This window comes from Malania oleifera, chromosome 8, assembly GCF_029873635.1.
Source record: "Malania oleifera isolate guangnan ecotype guangnan chromosome 8, ASM2987363v1, whole genome shotgun sequence".
Classification (NCBI taxonomy): Eukaryota; Viridiplantae; Streptophyta; class Magnoliopsida; order Santalales; family Ximeniaceae; genus Malania; species Malania oleifera.
This window is the reverse complement of record NC_080424.1, coordinates 109,727,039-109,745,558: the sequence shown is the minus strand read 5'-3', so window position 1 is coordinate 109,745,558 and position 18,520 is coordinate 109,727,039. Positions and strand designations below refer to the sequence as shown.

The 18,520-nt window shown below is 40.0% G+C and overlaps 1 protein-coding gene across 5 annotated transcripts in view; it reads right to left on the bottom strand.

The window, feature by feature from the left end:
- The window catches only part of LOC131162992 (stromal processing peptidase, chloroplastic), a 94,923-nt gene that overhangs the window by 56,433 nt on the left and 19,970 nt on the right, over positions 1-18,520 (bottom strand). For all 5 annotated transcript variants that reach the window (XR_009138893.1, XR_009138890.1, XR_009138891.1 and 2 more), the window contains exon 3: positions 12,063-12,304. Coding sequence is in view for 1 of the 5 variants with exons in the window: in XM_058119653.1 (XP_057975636.1) it covers positions 12,063-12,304 (242 nt within the window). In the remaining 4 variants the exon portion in view is untranslated. The remainder of the gene's footprint in view (positions 1-12,062; positions 12,305-18,520) is intronic.

Here is an 18,520-nt window from a genome sequence, read left to right as displayed (position 1 = left end):
TTCAAAAAATAATTAGAAACTTCATACAATAATAAAAGAGTCTTTAAGACTGTAAAGAGTAATGCTGACTAACGAGAAACCAGTTCAAACAAAGTCCAAACAACAGGGAAAAACCAACTTTAGCAATTATCAGAATATGTAGTAGATTTTCTTTTCTTTTCTTTTCTTTTTTAATCCTTTCAGTAACATTTTAACCATGGATCTTCTTATCCCAACCCAACCCTTAACCACCTAGGTCAGGTCTCAAGGGCAATACTAATTATATTATCCTCACAAACAATGTTTGCCCAAGTGCTATAAGGCATTTCTTAAGCTCTTATGATGGAAGACTAAAATTAATGTACACGACAAGGAGAGAGAGATCACATCCAATCATATGCAAGTGGACAAGGCCTAAAGCTATTTTTACTTCGAGGGCTAGTTTGAACTATTGACGAAATCCTAGAACTGTTGCTAGTAAACATTTTTTTTGATAAACAAAGAATAATGCTAAAGATTCAAAAGCAAAGAACCATAACAAAAGAAAGAAAAATATCCAATGAACAAGGTATCCTCCAACAACAAAAGGCAAAACTCACACAGCAGCAAAGGGGCGCACAAAAAAACACACTGTTCCTAATCAAATGAGAAGTAGCAGCACCCTAAAAAATCCAGCATTTCTCTCCAATCAAAATACACCAAATGATGGCAAAAAGCAGTGCTACTGCCACAAAGCTTTCCTCTCCTTCCCCCTTCCAAAACCTCTAAAAATAAAAGCAAATATTCCCCAAAGATGAGGGACAAACATGATTCTCACCAAAAATTCCAAACAAAAAGTTCCACAGAATCCAAGTAAAAGGACCATACAAGAGCAGATGAGAACAAATTTCCCCACTTGTAAAGCAAAGGACACAAACATCCAGTGACAAGGCCTTATTTGGTCTTCCTTTATGAAAAAAGTCATTAGCATTGGTTTTATTAACGATCACAGTCCAAGTAAAAGTCTTTTATCTTTGAAGGAACTCTAGCTTTCCAAATGAAAAAATATAGGGAAAAAGGATTAGTATACGAGCATGAACCGAATGAGAAAAAAAAAATATAGATTCCAAATTCTCCAAATCTGCCCAGATGAATATGAAAAGAAGCAAGCACATTCAACAAAAGGGCATGATCGTTCTTCTCCATCTCGTTAAGATTCCTCACAAATCGAAAATCTGGGAAATATACACCCTCAAGCAAAGAGAGGAAATCAGAAATAAGAGTATCATGAAGAGTTGATAACCAGAGCCACATGAGCCTCCCCAATCCAATAATATTCTCAAAACAAACTCTCTCCCTATTACCAAATTATATTGAACATTAGGGGAGAAAATATGATAAATCTATGATACAAATTTCCAAGACTAATGTTAGCTCCAAACCTCCAACTTCAGCATCCCACCCATAGAATTGAAATCCAAATTTACTACAAACTGCCAGCCAAAAAGAGTTCGCTTCTAAAGGAAAACACCATAACCACTTCCCCATTAAAGAAATGTTTTCTGACACCAAATTACCCAGATAAGAACCTAGCTCCCTCTTAGATCTACAGATCTGCTCATAGCCCACCCTACAAAATTATCTCTAACCTCTCGCCAACTCCCAACTCTCAATCACAAGGAATCCCTCATTGATTTATCCCAACTCTCAATCACAAGGAATCCCTCACTGATTTATCTAATCTCCATGCCACCTCCACAAGAATCATAAAAAGGGACAAATACCACCATGAAATAGAACCCCTGATTCTGAGTTAAGAAAGACCATTTCCACCCATTCAGTCTCTGAGCAACTTTCTCATAAAGTAGATCCCGAAAAGAAGATTCAGTGGGGTTGCCACATAAAGAAACACCTAGTGAGTAATGGGCTAACTCAAAACGCCACAACCCACCATCCTAGCAAAGGTATAAAGAGCACTCAAATCAAAAATGCCAAATCCTACAATACCACTCCATTCACAGTAAATATTGTGCGTGTGTGTATAGAGAGAGTCGTGCTTGATATGACACACAAAACAAGAACTATAACATTAACAAGAACCAAATTGCTCATTTAAAATGTAGACAGGCTGTAAAGATTTATAAAGAGATTTCCTTATACACTGGATGTAGTTTACAAGCAATTCCCACAATGAAATTGACAAAGAGCAGAAGCTGTGAAACATGGAATGTGAGTTGTTGGAAAGATGTTTTAGTAGTTTTATTCTAAGTTTTACAATTATGATTCAGGTCATTTTGTTCTACATGATATATAAAGACGTCTACATATTTCACAGGTTTGAAAAGGAAAAAGAGAATACCAAAAGAGGTAACCTTTCTCTAATAGTATAGATGAACTTGACGAAGGAGGAAAAATAGCATAACCTTCCAGAACAACTAAATTCTAGAGAAAATAGCAGGTCGCTATGGAATATCTCTGAATTTTCCATATTTTTGACCCCATACCTTTTCTGAATAAGCTGCTCAGGTAGTCTGGTTGCCCTAATAGCAACGGCAAGTAGGTTGAGTAGGGCTTCCATTTTTTTTTTTAACTTTTTTATTTTATAAAACAGGAACTATAATAAAAAGGCAAACTTTTTCAAAAAAAATACGTGGTGCATCCCTTTTGATTTTGAGTGTCTTGGCTCTAAGCAATCTAGAATCATGATAAACTCCAAGGGAAGTAGCTGCATGATATCAGAAGTGCAAATCATCAGTTCAGAATTCAGATGATCCTTAGTTGGAAAACAAGTGCCAGAAAGAAAAGTAAATGGTTTGTTTTCTCCATTGAATACCAACTATAACCTGTCTTATATATTCCAAATTAATTTCATCTTGAAAGTATAATTGGACACTATAGTGGGTTAAAAAGATGATAATGCATCTGAAGCCTGGACTCATAAGTCATGCCTGAACAACAAAATCTGTTCATACAAAACTAGGCTGTATTTATATCATATTCAAAGTGTTAATCTGGTGGCATGTTCATATCCATGTACATCATTTTCCACAATTGACAATTAACTTTACTGGCAGTGTTAAAATCATAAAGAAATGAGTACAAGGTCAGACTTGTATGTGTACCAATCTATGTTGATTATACTGATACAGTATCTCATGACAGAAACCAACTATTTTCAATTTCTTTTACCACAAACCCCGAACCTCACCCCTCCACCCCCTAAACAAAAAGTAATTCCTTCCCCCCTCTCATTGCTCCCAAAATGAACAACAGGAATACACACATACATATACTTGCAAGTCTATTTTTGTTTTTGATCAGTAAAGGAAATTTATTAAAAAGGGCATCAAGAGTATACCAACCACAGTTCAGATAGCTAACCACCCTTTAGGGTGTAGCAAAAATCAAGAATTACATTGTACCCATTCACTAGAAGCCTACTATGACAGCTGGAAACCACAGTAATCCACCGCTCTTTGCTAATCTGATGCGGTGTGATCGAACTTTTAGACATTCTCCCATTCCTTACTTTTCAGGCGCACCAAAAAATTGCAAGAGGGATGAGAGATAAAGACTTTTTCTCCTTGGTTACCTAAATCCCTCTCCAGGCTCAGAGCTCCCCTCCCACAGAGCTGGCAGTAACCCATCATTGCCCAATCAAGGCCAGAACAATATTCCAAAGGCTCCTGGTCCATGGCAGAAAAGGAAGATGTTCTCAGCTGATTCTGCATCCACCATGCAAAGGCAGCACCTGTTAGTGACAGTCAGCCACCTTCTCTACAACTTATCCCAAGTCGAGATATTTCCATGCGTTGCCTCCCAAGCAAAAAATAAAAAAGCAACCTTCGTAGGGGCAGCTGTCTTCTAGATGCAAGTCCAAGTCCAAGGGGAACTCCTGCTGTTTGACTCCAAAAGAAAAGAGTTTCCAGTAAAGACCCCATTCTTATCTAAGGTCCAAACAGGGCTATTGGAAGTTTACTGGGGCCAGAAGTTGTAGAGATTGCTGTAAAATTGGTGAACTGATAAAATTCCCAATTTGCCACATTTCTAAAGACGGGGAAGTTCCAGAAGACCCACTGATCTGAAGTTTGAAGGTGGTGACTCATGAGGGCATCTTCGTCACAGGACATGTTGTAAATGGCTGGAAATAAGAGGCTAAGAGCCTCCTGGTCTCTCCACACATCATGCCAAAAGTAAATGTTGTCCCCAATCTTTACTTGGAATCTAATAAAAGGAAAGAATTCATTCCACCCTTTCCTGATGAATTTCCACATCCCTATACCATATTGTCTTATACCAGCCTGAGAGTTCCAATCATTATGCTCTAGCCCATATTTCAAAGCAATGATTTCTCACCAAAGGTAATCTTTCTCTATCATGAACCTCCACAAACTTTTCCCAAGAAGGGCTTTGTTGAAAGTGTGGAGGGATTTCAACCCCAAATCTCCTCAACAAATAAGTTGCTTCATTATGCCACATTTGACAAGGTTGAATTTGAATTCCGCCCCGAAGCTCCCCCAAAGGAACCTCCATTGAGTTCCCTCAAGCCTCTTGAAAACAAAAGCCGGTGGTAGAAGGAGGGACATGAAATAGATGGGAAGGTTTGTCAAGGTGCTTCTAATAAGAGTGAGTCTACCACCTTCTAACAAAAAGTTCCTTATCATCCTGCCAGCTTTCGAACTTTTCAACAATGGGGTCCCACACTCCTTTATGTTAGAATTTAGCACCAAGAGGGAGCCCAAGTTTATAGGGGAAGTTCCGATTCTACAACCCAAAAGACCAGCAAGGAAAGGCCCTCCTGGTCCATCACCAATCAGAATAACTTCACTTTTTCCAAGATTTACTTTCAAGCCCGAGACAGCCTCAAACCCTGCCAAAATGCATCGCAGATTGAAAATATGGCATGGTATTAATAGCAACCCTTATGTAGCAAAACAGCCATTATAAAATGGAATGTCAAGGCCCCAATACTGATTTGAACCACAAAAAAAATCATGGCCATAATGGCTGTTAAGCTTCCGTAACAGGCATTATGCTTCTGTTATGGGCTGTAATTGTCATTACGCTCCATTACACCATTTGCACCATTGTTCCCTGCCAACAGCCCTATCTACCGAAAAATACCTTGTCTGTTCCTGATTTTTCTGAGTTCTGCTGCATTTCACTCTCCCCAAGGTCGTCCAGCATAGATTAATCTATAGCTGCCAAACAGAAATTTGTGTTTGCAATCACCATCTAAAGGTGATCTACAGCTTCCTTTTCCCTCTATCTGAAATTTAATCCATTTGGGAAGAAATTTGTTGTCATTTGGAAGTGATAAGGGTAGATATGAGTAAGAAATCAAGCTATAAATTTGGGATTTGGGTAGATCCAAAGAGGGTTTGAGGCTTCGAGCTTTGAAGAGAGTTCGGGAGTAGGAGGCGCCTCAGGTTCTAGAGTTCCTGAGTCCCAACTTCCAGTTTGTGGGCTTGCCCACTACCAGCAAGTGTAATTTATCCCATCCCCTTCTTTTTTTCATTTTTTTTGGCTAAAGCAAGTTAAGCAGCTTATTATCTTAACTGCTTAACTAATTAATTTGCTGCTTATAGCCTAAGCTTAAACAATGCTCATAGCTTGAGGGCTTAATTAACCAATTAACTACTTATAGCTTCAGTTTATGCCATGCTTATAGCTCAACTATTTCCACTTACCACTTAGTACTTAGTTACTTACACAGTTACGCTTTTAATTGCTAATTTGCCAAGCTTTAGATTAACTAACTAATTTGCTTCATAGGCCTAGATCGCTATGTTTAGTTACTGATTTTTTGAATATTATAATTTAAAATGAAAATTGTTAAAAAAATAATTTTATATAACATAAAATTGTTAGAAAATACAAAATAATATGCAAGTATTAGGTATTAAATACAATGAAACTACTACCTATTTAGTATTATTTTCCTTAATGGGCCTAAATTCCCTAACCCCTAATGGCCTAAATTTTTATACGTAGTGATTGACCCATTGTTATTTTGAATAGTAAAACTTAAAATATAATTTTCTAGAAAAATATTTTTTTTGTAACAAAAGAAATTCATTGATAGATTAAGAATGTACTAACAGGGGAATAAGACATCCTTTCCAAACTCTAGGTTACCCCAGATAAAGTGAAAAATGAAAACCAAAAAGCACTAAAAACTACCCAAAATAATCAGCATACCCTAACAAGTCAACAAGGAATGCCAATCGCACAAAATATCTGAAAAGCATACCCCCTTGAAGTTCCAATTACCCACACACAAATGAGAAGCCAAATAGTAGATCCTCTCCCAAACCAACAAAAATAAACAAAGCACACATACACTGATACAGCCCACGATGGTGACTACGCGAACATGGCAACTCTTCCCATCGAGCTTCTCTGTGATAAAGTGAACATCACGACCTCCCCATCTCCTCTCTCCCCAACCCCTCTCTTCTAAATCCTTCCCTCAAATTCAGCCATCCTCCAAAAACAACTTGTTCAGTCTTGCACTTACTTTCCTCATCAACCTGAAACTGGTTTGAACAATCGTGAAACCTAGAAACTCCTCAACAATCTACAGAACTTCATCATCTTCCTTTGTTCGCCAAGCACCTTTGAAACCCTCAAAAACAACTACGCTTACAAGTTCTGAACCCTGAATACAGAGGCAACCATTGTGCGATATCAAGCACTCTAGTAACCCTTGATAATCATCAAAACCTCACCACCCACCATATCTTGAACCTCTATGAACCCTCGATTACCATCAAAACAACCTCACTCGCCCATTTAAGAATCTTAACCTTTGCTCTTCTCACCTTTGTACTTCCAAAGACCCCCACAGCACCTGTAACCTATATCACAGGTCTCTTCCTATCCAGATCACCTTCACCTTTCTAGAATAACCTCCCAATATTCTCTCAGTAACTGAACCCTGGTCACCTGGCTCATTATGGCAGTAAAGACAGGAGGTTGTGCAACTTTCAAAATTGAAAGGAAGGTGGTCTCTTTAGTTATTTTGGCCTCCTCAACATAACATATCACGGAATTTGTAGGGAAATATGTTTCCTTTATTGAGATGGAAAAAGAAGAGCTTGTATGAGCTACAAAACTGACAGTGATGATCTGTGAAGCTATCAAAGGGACCAGAGGAGGCCAAAGGAGAATTATCCTCAGCAAAAGTAGGTAGTATAGTTAGTCTCAAGATTTTAAAAGACGAAGGAGGCCAAAGGAGAATTATCCTCAGCAAAAGTAGGTAGTAGAGTTAGTCTCAAGATTTTAAAAAATGGTAAGAGTTAGATACATTTGTTGGAGGAAGGAAAATAAAGGAAAAATCAATGCAGTGCACATCCCTGAAGGAGTACATAAAAGCACGTGGAGGACCTTGCTAGCTGCATTGCTAGAATTCTCATAGCTCGTGACCAGACCTAGCAAAATTAACATTGGCAGCTGGAGATGTGTCAATTGTGGCTCATCAAATGTTAGGTAAGAGGAAATTGCAGACAGAAGAAGTGTTTTCCAGAGAACCACACCAAATATCTCCTTTGCCGATGTAGCCCAAGAAGTCCCAACGGTAGGGAATGAATCAGAAAAGGCAATCATTTGAAGTCTCGGGAGTAGAGAAGGTTCTTTTCCTTACAAGAATGTGGTGGAAAAGTGAGTGTAAACAATCCCATATGGATAAGGTTGGACCAGCCACACAAAGACCCAATTTAAATGGGATTAAAAAACTAAAGACAATTTATGTTATCAAAAAACAGAGCACGGGCCCAATTAAGGGTGCTGATAAGACTTCAACTCAAGAAATTCAGCATGTTGGGCCTGCAGCTGAGGTGGGAAGAGCCAGTACAGAATCTGCAAACTCAGGTAATTCGGTTGGGCAGAGTTCATTATGGCTGGCAATGGCCAACAAGGGCGCTTGCAATGAAGTAGAGTTCCTCACAGCCAGCACGGATAAGATTGAAAACAGCAGGGACCAAACTGAAAATAGCAACCAGTTCTCTCCTTTATTATTGGTGTCGAGAAAGAAGATACAATGGGACAAAAGGGGGAAGTTGAAGATGATTTGTCTTATGACTCGGAAGAAGAATTGGGCAGCATTGCCGAATCTGAAAAGGAATTATTAGTTGATCACATGAGAGCAGACTTTGAATATGCAAACAAGGAGGTTTTAAAACAGCTCATTGAAGGCAATAACAGGGAGTTTGAGGGGAAAAAGCAATGTGAAAGTGATGGTTCAGAAACATTTATCTCAAAAGAATCAAGCAAAGATTGTCTTCGGCCAGATCTTGGGAATGCTCAAGCAGTTAGAAGTTTTACGATCATAATATTGATCATGTGTCAGCTTTAAATCATGAGGGGCATTTTTCTTACGACCCTAGGCTTGGGCTCAATATCTCTCATACTAGTATCCAGTTACTCCTCCTTTTTCTGTTTTGTGTGTGCAAGTTTTTTTTTTTGGGGGGGGGGGGGGGGGGGGGGGGAGTCTGGGAAGGGTGATTTTCTCATGGAGGTTCCTGGTACATCTCTCATCAATAAAGGAATTCTTCCTCTTCCTAATCAACATATTCTTTCTTTAGAAACTATATGCCATAGGAATGGCTTAAGCTTTGAGGGCAGTGAGAGAAACAACATAGACCAACAAAACTCTTTGCAGACCTAGGCTTGGAATTACTCAACCCTAATGGGAATTCGGTGAGGGTGAGTTTGAACCCTAAGACATATGAAGCGAGGAAAAATAAAGTTCAAAAGATGCTTAAAAACTTGGTCTTGTCAATAAATTACGAGGGCAGAAAAGGGAGGAAACATGTCAAATTATGAGGAAGGATAGTTAGAATGTCAGAGGTTTAATGGGAAGACGAGTTTCCAAACCTTACTCATAGTACTCTCCCTAGGGACCTTACTCACTTCCCTATTTTGTTAAATCGAATATGGTGGCATAGGGACCTACTCCTTTTAGGTTCGAAAATATGTGGCTGGATAATGCGACTTTCAAATCTTTGGTTAAGGAGTTGTGGGAAGAGGAAATGGATAGGAGGTGGAGAAGTTTTAGATTTATGAGAAAATTGATATGTTTGAAGGAGAAGCTAAAAGTTTGGAACAAGGAGGAGTTTGGGGATGGTAGAATTACAAAGTCAAGACTTATGGTTGAGTTGGAATCCTTGAATAAGAAGGAGGAGGAGGTTAGTCTTTCAGTTAGCAAGGAGAGAGTAGGAGAGTTTCCTTGAACTATAAGTTCGAAGATGTTATATTCCAGAAATTGAGGAGTTGGAGACTAACGACCAAATTTAAATAGGTAAAAGATGGTGATTGTAACTCCTTTTTTTCATCGGCTAGCCAATGGTAAGAGGAGTAAGAATTTGACTAGGGAGTTAGAAATGAGGTTGGGAGAGTATCAATTGACCTTCATCAAATCACTTCCATTATTACTAATTTCTTTCAGAATTTGTATTTAAAGGATGATAATGGGGGAGTATCTAATAACCTTCATCAGATCACTTCCATTTTTACTAATTTCTTTCAGAACTTGTATTCGAAGGACAACAACCATAGACCAATGTTAGAGGGGCTGGATTGGAACCCCCACTACTAGTGATCAAAAAAGTTGGTTAAGAGATCATTTGAGGAGGAAGCCAGAAGGGTGGCTTTTGGGATGAAAAGGGATAAGGCCCCATGTCCAGATGGCTTCAACAATGCCTTTTTTCCAAGATTGTTGTGAGGTTGTTAAGAGTGACTTGTTGAAATTTTTTACTAAATTCTTTGGGAATGAGACTTTGACCAAAAGCATTAACTCCTTTATAGCCTTGGACCTAAAAAATCTAGATATTTTAAGGTTGAGGACTTTAGACCTATTAGTCTTGTTTCTAGTGTGTACAAGATAATTAATAGGCTTTAGCTAATAAGTTCAATGATGTGCTTGCTAACACTATATCTAGTACCCAAAGTGCGTTTATGGGAGCGCAGGCAGATAGGGGATGCTATCCTTGTGGCTAGGGGTGTTCATGGTCTGATTATCTTAACCAAACCTCTAGAAATCGAACCAAAGTTTTTGATTCAGTGTTTTTGTAAACCGAAACCAATCCAAACCCTTTGGTTAACCAATGGTCCAGTTAACAGATAGTTCCATTCGGTTATCTAATCCAAACCGATTTTCAAACCATTCCTTGCTCTTCACCTAGAAACCTATTATTGAAATATATGAAAAGAAGTTGGCTGGTTGGAAGCAAAACACTCTCTTTAAAGGTGGAAGACTCACTCCCATATAAAGCACTCTCACCAACTTCCCAATTTGCCTCATGTCCCACTTCCCCATTCCTTGCTCTTAGCCGAAAACAGGAAACGTCCATTTTAAAATAATAATAAAAAAAAAGAAAGATTATTTGAGGAAATATAGGGAATTTTTTTCAAATTCCACTTAATTCCGACTATGATACAATCATGCAATCAATGCCCTAATTCTTTTCTCAAGGAGGGTGGTTGCATTGAGTAGTTGACAGCCAATGGAAAACTTGTTAGATCTCTATGATATAAATCCAAACTAATTATTTGCTCAAGATCATGTAAATTAGCATAAAAGGATTCATGTAACCAACTCCACCTAGCAGGACTTAAGGCTTGGTTTTTTGTTTTGTTTTTTCTTTTCCTATTTTCAAATTGCAATCAGTTATATGGGAAGTTGTTTGGCAATCAACTCCTAGAGGTGACTTGGGCCTCGAATCTCTCGGGCTTTTCAATAAGACCCTCCTTGGTAAATGGCTTTGGAGATTCATAAACAGGAGAGAATTATAATGGAGAAAGATTATTGCCTTCAAGTACATCCTTGATCACAATGAGCAAGAATACTAAGCGCCCAATCAATTATATGGGTTATGTGTTTGAAAGTGGGTAAAAAATGGGGACATCTTCTTTAGGCATCACATCTTGCATGGTTCATCCCCTTACTTTTCCCATTTCCTGCTATTTTCAATCTAGCCTGCAACAAAGATGCTCCTGAGGACATGTATGTTGACAACTGCAAAAATGGGATAGTTCAGAAAATCCGCTACTTGAGGAATGCCCACGATAGGGAGCTTGATTCTTTCACTAATTTTGACGGCTGCATATATAGAAAGATCCCCAGATGGAGCAGTCTAAATGTGCCAATATGGAAACTCAACAAAACAGCTTCTTTATGGTCAGTTCCTTATACAAGGACAGTCCATCTGAAGCCAGGTTTTAATTTCCTCTACAAAGCTATTTGAAGAACTTTCATGCCAACCAAAGTTGATTTCCTAGAAGGTAACCTTGGGGGAGATCCTAGCTCTTCATAACCATCAGAAAAGGGGTTTCACTTTGGACAAGGTCAACAATGCAAAGAAGATGCTGAACCTATGGACCATTTACTGCTTCACTGCCACTGGACCATTATTTTTTGGAATCTGGCTACTTCACCAACTAGGGCAGCACTGGGACTGCTGAAACAGTGGGAAACGAAATATGGGCAAGGAATGGCATAAAATGAAAAAAAAAAAAATTTCTTAGCCCTTGATCCCACTCATTATTTTCCGCATAGCATGGAGAGAGAAAAATGCTAGAAATTTTGAAGGAGCAACTCTTTTTCTCATGATCCTTGAGGACAGATGGCTTACAACTCTTACAAGTTGGTTTACTGGGCTGTACACTATTCTTGATTTCTGGATACCCAGTCGCGCAGTTGATTCAACACTTTCTCTCTTCTTTCTTTTGTTTGTGCATCGTAAGCTCAACCAAAAAGTTGTAATATTGTTTCCCATGTTTATTAGTTTGCACATGCCTCAACTTACGTTTAAAATTAAAAATAAATAAATGAAACTCATGTAAGCAAATTTATCTTTATTAAATTTAATAGTCAGAATATCTGTACCAATTGTTCCAACATACATTGATAATTTATTTATGTGCCATATATCATACAATAGAATATTTTAAAGAATTTTACCATTTCTCTTGTGCAACATTATCTATTGGAGAAGGGTAACAAAAGTGTGTATATTTTTAGGTATATCAGTAAATTTGTTTCATTGTCATCAAACATCCTTGCCTTTCAAAGCAAAGAACACGTAGCAATGGATTACCCGTACCTGTTTTGTGGAACTTTATTAGGTAAAATGAGATAACGGAGCCCATTTTTCAGTTGTCCTCGATATAGCTTTGGATGTGACAGAAGTTTGGAACCTAAAAACCCCTCCAACTCTGTGCTTTCTACTTCAAGATCCAATAAACCTGAACCTTGTTTCTCTAAAATACCATCTGGCCAGGTTGTGCTCGCTGCATGTGGCTCATCTGGGCCCACAGTTGCAAGTGGAACATGAAGCTGCTTCACCTAAAAAACATAGAGACCACAGTCTATCAGATGAAAAATATCTGCAAGGGTAATAAAGATTGAGGTACAAACTAAATTATTCCAAAAAACCCTTTAAAAAAGAGGCAGAACAATCAACTGGCTATAAGCCTATAATATGCATTTTGGCCAAATAAGGGAAGAAAGAGAAGGAAATTACCCAATATAATTTTCACCTAAACATATCATGTTATAAGAGCCTTCTAAGCATGACATAAAAATTATAACAGTAATGGCCAATGCAGAAGGCGATTAACTGATCTCTCAGAAAAAGTGATTGTCTGCTATAACTAAAAGAAAAATAGTTAAAATGTTGTACACTGAGGTGACGTAGGACAGTAACTGAATATCAGAAATGGAGAGAGAATTGAAAGAATTACAGAAGAGAGGTAGAAAAAATAAGAGGAGGAGAAAAAGAATAGAGAAGAAAAGAAGGAAAATAGGCTGCAGGCAGCAGAGGGAACAGAATAGAACAGAAAGAAAAGGAAAGGAGGGTGAAGAAGAAGGAAGAAGGAGAAGAGAGGCAGAGACGGCATTGAACAGGACAAACATAGTATAAGCAGAGAGAAAGAGAGAGCAGAAGGAGGAGGGAAGAAGATGGAAGAAAAAGAAAGGAGGAGGAAGAAGAAGGGGAAGAGGGAGACAGCTGCATGAAAGGGATAATGAAACAGTTTTCTGGAAATCTGAGTCAATCAAATAGTGTCCAAATAACTTACAAGAACAGTGTTTATACCCACTACTAACTATAACAAAATTTTGCTGGTGTTCATCTCTCACCTCCTGTTGAACACCTCCTGTTAGAGGGCAGCCATCACCGTCGTGATCAATGATGCCGCCATAAGAGATGGGAGAACCACTGTATTCACCGAGCGGAAGTCATAAGGCTTTGTGATCAAAGGGGATATAGTTAATCTCCTCTGGATTATTGAGAGTCGAAAAGGAAGAAGAACTTCCATCTACCTAGAGAAGGGGAAGTTGCATCACAAGCCAAGCTTGTTCAGAGCATTATGCTTCCCTGTGACTGCTTGTCTCGTGCGTTTGGGATGAGTTTCCATCATGTAAATACTAGTGTAGGTTTATTTTCTAATAGTTGTTTCTCTGTATGCCAAATAAGGCAGTATGACTCCTCGGTCACTTTGATGTTTCCTAGTGTCAGGATGATATTTGCATATAAAGCCCTTTAGGGGAGGGTGAGTGTTCATCAATCTTGTAAAACTCACTAGCTATTGTCAACGTGTTTAGCCTACTTGCCTCCCTCACTAAACACAAAATGTTAACGGAGGTAGTGTTAATGAATTGCGTTACTTCAAGGTTTACTACTTGCTTGCCACTACTTTCATAATTGCTTACTGCTTCCGCTGTCATATGATTGAATGATAATGAAAGTGTTTCGTGGATGAATTGTGGTAAACGATAGGTTGGCTTGTTAAGCATGAGTGCTTTAGCTAGCGCCGCACGGTCCTTTCACAAAGGTGTGAAAATAGTTGGCACACTAGAAGAATTGGAAAGAAAAAAGGAAATGTAAATATAAGGTGAATGAGGGAACTTGTTGATGAAGTGATGGAATCACAAAATAATCAAGCAAGTTTGATAGGTGAAATGTCAGAGGACTTTCATATACTAGGGAAACTTTGCTATCTCAAATAGTTGATATGGATGCAAAGATGAATCTGATGGTTCTTGCTATGGGAAACTCTTAACACTCCAGGGTTTGGCAAGACCAAGGTACCAGAACTCAGGACGTATGGGGGATGCCCATAATGCCAAGGAGTTTGAGAACTTCTTGTTTGATATGGAACAGTATTTTCGTGGTATGAGGACGGCCTCAGAACAGGTGAAAGTGGATACTGCGACCATGTACTTGGTTGGCGATGCCAAACTGTGGTGGCGTACCAAGTACAATGAAATTGAAAATGGATGTTGTGTAGTGGATAATTGGGCAGACTTGAAGAGAGAGCTCAATGCCCAATTCTTTCCTGAAAATGTTGAGTACAATGCTAGGAAAAAGCTAAGAGACCTCAAGCATACTAGGTCAATCAGGGAATACGTGAAACCATTTTTTGCTTTGATGTTGGATATTCGGGACATGTCAGAAAAGGATAAACTATTCTATTTTCTTGAGGGGTTGAAGCCGTGGGCAAGAATTGAGCTTCATAGGCAAAGAGTTCAAGATTTGTCTACCGCACAAGCTGCCGCAGAATGCTTGACTAACTATGTTGCTGATAACCCCGCTTCGCCCAAAGAGTTTTGCGGAGGGGGAAACAGTGGAAAGTCTTTCAAGAAGGGCAAACCCAAAAGTGAGGGAGTCGATTGTAAAGCATCAACTTCAAAGGAAGCTTCATCATCTCGAGGGTTCAACACACCTGATGGAAAGGGTAAAATTTCATGCTACTTGTGTCGAGGTCCTCATAGAGTTTTTAAGTGCCCTCACAAAGCAACACTTAATGTCTTACAGGCTTCCACTGCAGAGCAGATAGTGGAAAGCGATGGAGAAGAGGATGATACCTTGAGGATGGGTGCAATGCAGCAGGTGAACTCATTGAAAATGCAGGCAAAAGCACCGAAAGTTACACAAGCAAAAAGATTGATGTTTGTGGACTTGAGGATCAATGGGAAGAGTACCCGCGCTATGGTGGATACCAGGGCTACTCATAATTTTGTTTCGCAGTCGGAAGCATGAAGACTCAACTTATCCTTGGAAAAGGATACAGAACGCATGAAAGCGGTAAATTCTAAAGCCCAGCCTACTCTTGGAGTAGCCAAGCAAGTGATTGTGAAGCTTGGACAGTGGGAAGGTCATGCGAATTTCACAGCGGTGCCATTGGATGACTTTCCAATCATTTTGGGAATGGAGTTCTTCAGGGGGACGAAGGCAATGTTGATCCCTTCTGCTGGTTCCCTGTGTCTGATGGGAAATCACCCTTACATGGTGCAAGTCGTTGCAACGAAAGGAGAGAATGGGAAGTTCTTTTCAACTATGCAACTCAAAAAGGGGTTGAGAAAGGGTGAGCAACATATCTAACCACGGTAGTGGTAGATGAAGTAGGCCAAGAGCTGGTGCCTACGACCATCCAAGCGATGTTGGATGAGTAAAAGGAGGTGATGCCGGATAAGCTACCTCACAAATTGCCTCCACGACGTGGTGTGGAGCATGAGATCGAGTTGTTGTCAGGAGTGAAACCACCTGCTAAAGGGACATATCGGATGGCACCTCCAGAGTTAGCAGAGTTGAGGAAACAACTTGATGAGTTATTGGAAGCGGGATATGTTCGCCCTTCCAAAGCACCGTTCGGAGCACCGGTGTTGTTTCAGAAGAAACATGATGGGAGCATGCGCATGTGTGTAGACTACCGCACGCTAGACTACCGCACGCTCAACAAGGTGACAGTGCACAACAAGTATCATATTCCGTTGATTGCTGATTTTTTGGATCAGTTAAATCATGCCAAGTACTTCACTAAACTTGACTTGAGGTCAAGCTACTATTAGGTAAGGATTGCTAATGGGGATGAGCCAAAGACTACTCGTGTGATGCGGTATAGGGCATATGAATTCTTGGTGATGCCATTCGAGTTGACGAATGCGCCTGCGACATTTTGTACCTTGATGAACCAGATATTTCGTGAGTACTTCAACAAGTTTGTCGTGGTGTACCTATATGATATTGTTGTCTACAATTCCACTTTGGAGGAACATGAAGAGCATCTACAGAAGGTGTTCGATAGGTTCAGGGGGAACAGTCTGTATGTGAAGAAAGAGAAGTGCTCTTTTTCTCAGCGGAGCATCAAATTCCTTAGTCATGTGATTGAGCAAGGTTATATCCGGATGGATATGGAGAAGGTAAGAGCAATTCAAGAATGGAAGATCCCAACCACAGTTAAGGAGCTGCGTTCCTTTCGTGGCCTTGCCAACTATTACAGGAAGTTTGTAGAGGGGTATTCGCAGAGAATGGCTCCTATAACAGAACTACTGAAGAATGGTCATGGGTGGAATTGGACTGAGAAATGCTAGGGAGCCTTTGAGGACTTGAAGGATGTCATGATGAGAGATCCGATACTTGCTCTTCCGAACGTCATGAGACCCTTCGAGGTACAGACAAATGCATCAGACTTCGCCCTTGGAGGAGTCTTGTTACAGAAGGGACATACTGTTACATACGAGAGTCGTAAGCTTAGTGAAGCAGAGCGGAAGTACACAGCTCAAGAGAAGGAGATGCTAGCGGTGATACATTGTCTTCGCGTGTGGAGCATTACTAACTTGGGTCAAGGTTTGTGGTGAAAAGAGATAACTCGGGAGTTAGCCATTTCTTCACACAACCAAAGTTGACACCCAAGCAGGGCCAATGGCAGGAATTCTTGGCAGAATTTGATTTCTCCTTTGAGCACAAGGCGGGGCGTTTGAACCAAGTCGCAGACGCACTGAGTAGGAAGGCCGAGCTGGCGGCCTTGCAGATGGTAGCACACTTGACTATGAGTGTTGTTACCATGACGATGCGAAAGCACATCAAAGAGAACTTAGCCAAAGATTCAGTTGAGCAAAACCTAATAAAGCTGACCGAAGAGGGGAAAGCATGGCAGTTCTAAATGGAAGACGAATTGCCGATGACCCATGGTAGTCGGATCTTTGTGCCACAAGTTGGTGATATGAGGAAGACACTGTTGAGAGAGTGTCATGATACCATGTGGGCCGGACATTCAGGATGGCAGCGCACTTTGGCATTACTGAAGCAAAGGTATTATTAGCCACATATGCGGGATAATGTGGTTGATTATACCTTAATTTGTCTCACTTGCCAACAAGAATGGGTGGAGCGGAGGAAGATCGCAAGGCTACTGGAGCCCCTACCAGTACCATCCAAACCGTGGTAAAGTGTCACACTGGACTTCATCACCAACCTCCCCAAAGTGGGAGATGTGGGGTCTATACTTGTGGTAATATACAGGTTTTCGAAGTATGGTACGTTTATACCCGCACCAAAGTACTGTTCGGCAGAGGAGACAGCGCAATTGTTTTTCACAAATATTGTGAAATATTGGGGTGTTCCCTAAGACATTGTTAGTGATCGAGACTCAAGATTCACCGGCAACTTCAGGACAAAACTTTTCAGAATCCTCGATTCACAACTTGAAATCTCTTCGAGTTACCATCCACAAACAGACGGACAAACGGAGAGATTCAATGGGCTACTGGAAGAGTACTTGCGCCATTTTGTCAATGCCTACCAGAAGAATTGGGTGCAACTACTTGATGTGGCTTAGTTCTATTTCAACGCCCAAAAGAGCTCAACAACCAACAAGAGCCCTTTTGAGCTTGTTATAGGCTAGCAGTCATTGTTAACTCACACAGTGGATGAGTCGTACAGAGGAATGAGTCTCAGGGCGTACATCTTCACCAGAGAATGGAGACAGAATGCAGAGATTGCCCAAGCCTATCTGAAGAAAGCTTCTAAGCGGATGAAGACGTGGGTAGATCAGGTCACTACGAGGACGAGATAAGAGGCTACTTCGCAAATATGAAGGATCAGACCCCATCTTGGCCAAAGTCAGGAAGGCCTCTTACAGAATCGACCCTCTGACTTGGATGAAAGTACATCTTATGTTTCACGTCAGCTACCTCAAGCTATTCAACACCGACACCAATGATCCGAGTAGAAGTCAGTTAAACAAAGTAGAATTGAAGACAGTGCTACCTGACAGACGTGAAGTTGAAGATATCCTTGAAGACAGAGAGTTCATATCCTCAAGGAAGAAGCAGTAGGAGTTCTTAGTAAAGTGGAAAGGTCTTGGTGATGAAGAAATCAGTTGGATTTTTGTAGAAAGATATGAAATCGTTCGTGGACAAAGTTGATGTGTACCTAGCGTCAAAGTCTACAAGGGCGTCGACCACATAAGTGGGGGAGAGTTATGAGCCAAGCTTGTTGAAAACATTATTCTTGCCTATGACCACTTGTTTTGTGCATTTGGGATGGGTTTCCATCATGTAAATACTAGTGTAGGTTTATTTTCTACTAGGTGTTTCTCTGTATGCCAAATAAGGCAGTATGACTCCTCACTCACTTTGATGTTTCCTAGATCCAGGATGATTTTTGCATATAAAGCTCTTTAAGGGAGGGCGAATGTTCATCAATCTTGTAAAACTCATTAGTTATTGTCAACGTGTTTAGCCTACTTGCCTCCCTCACTAAACACACAATGTTAA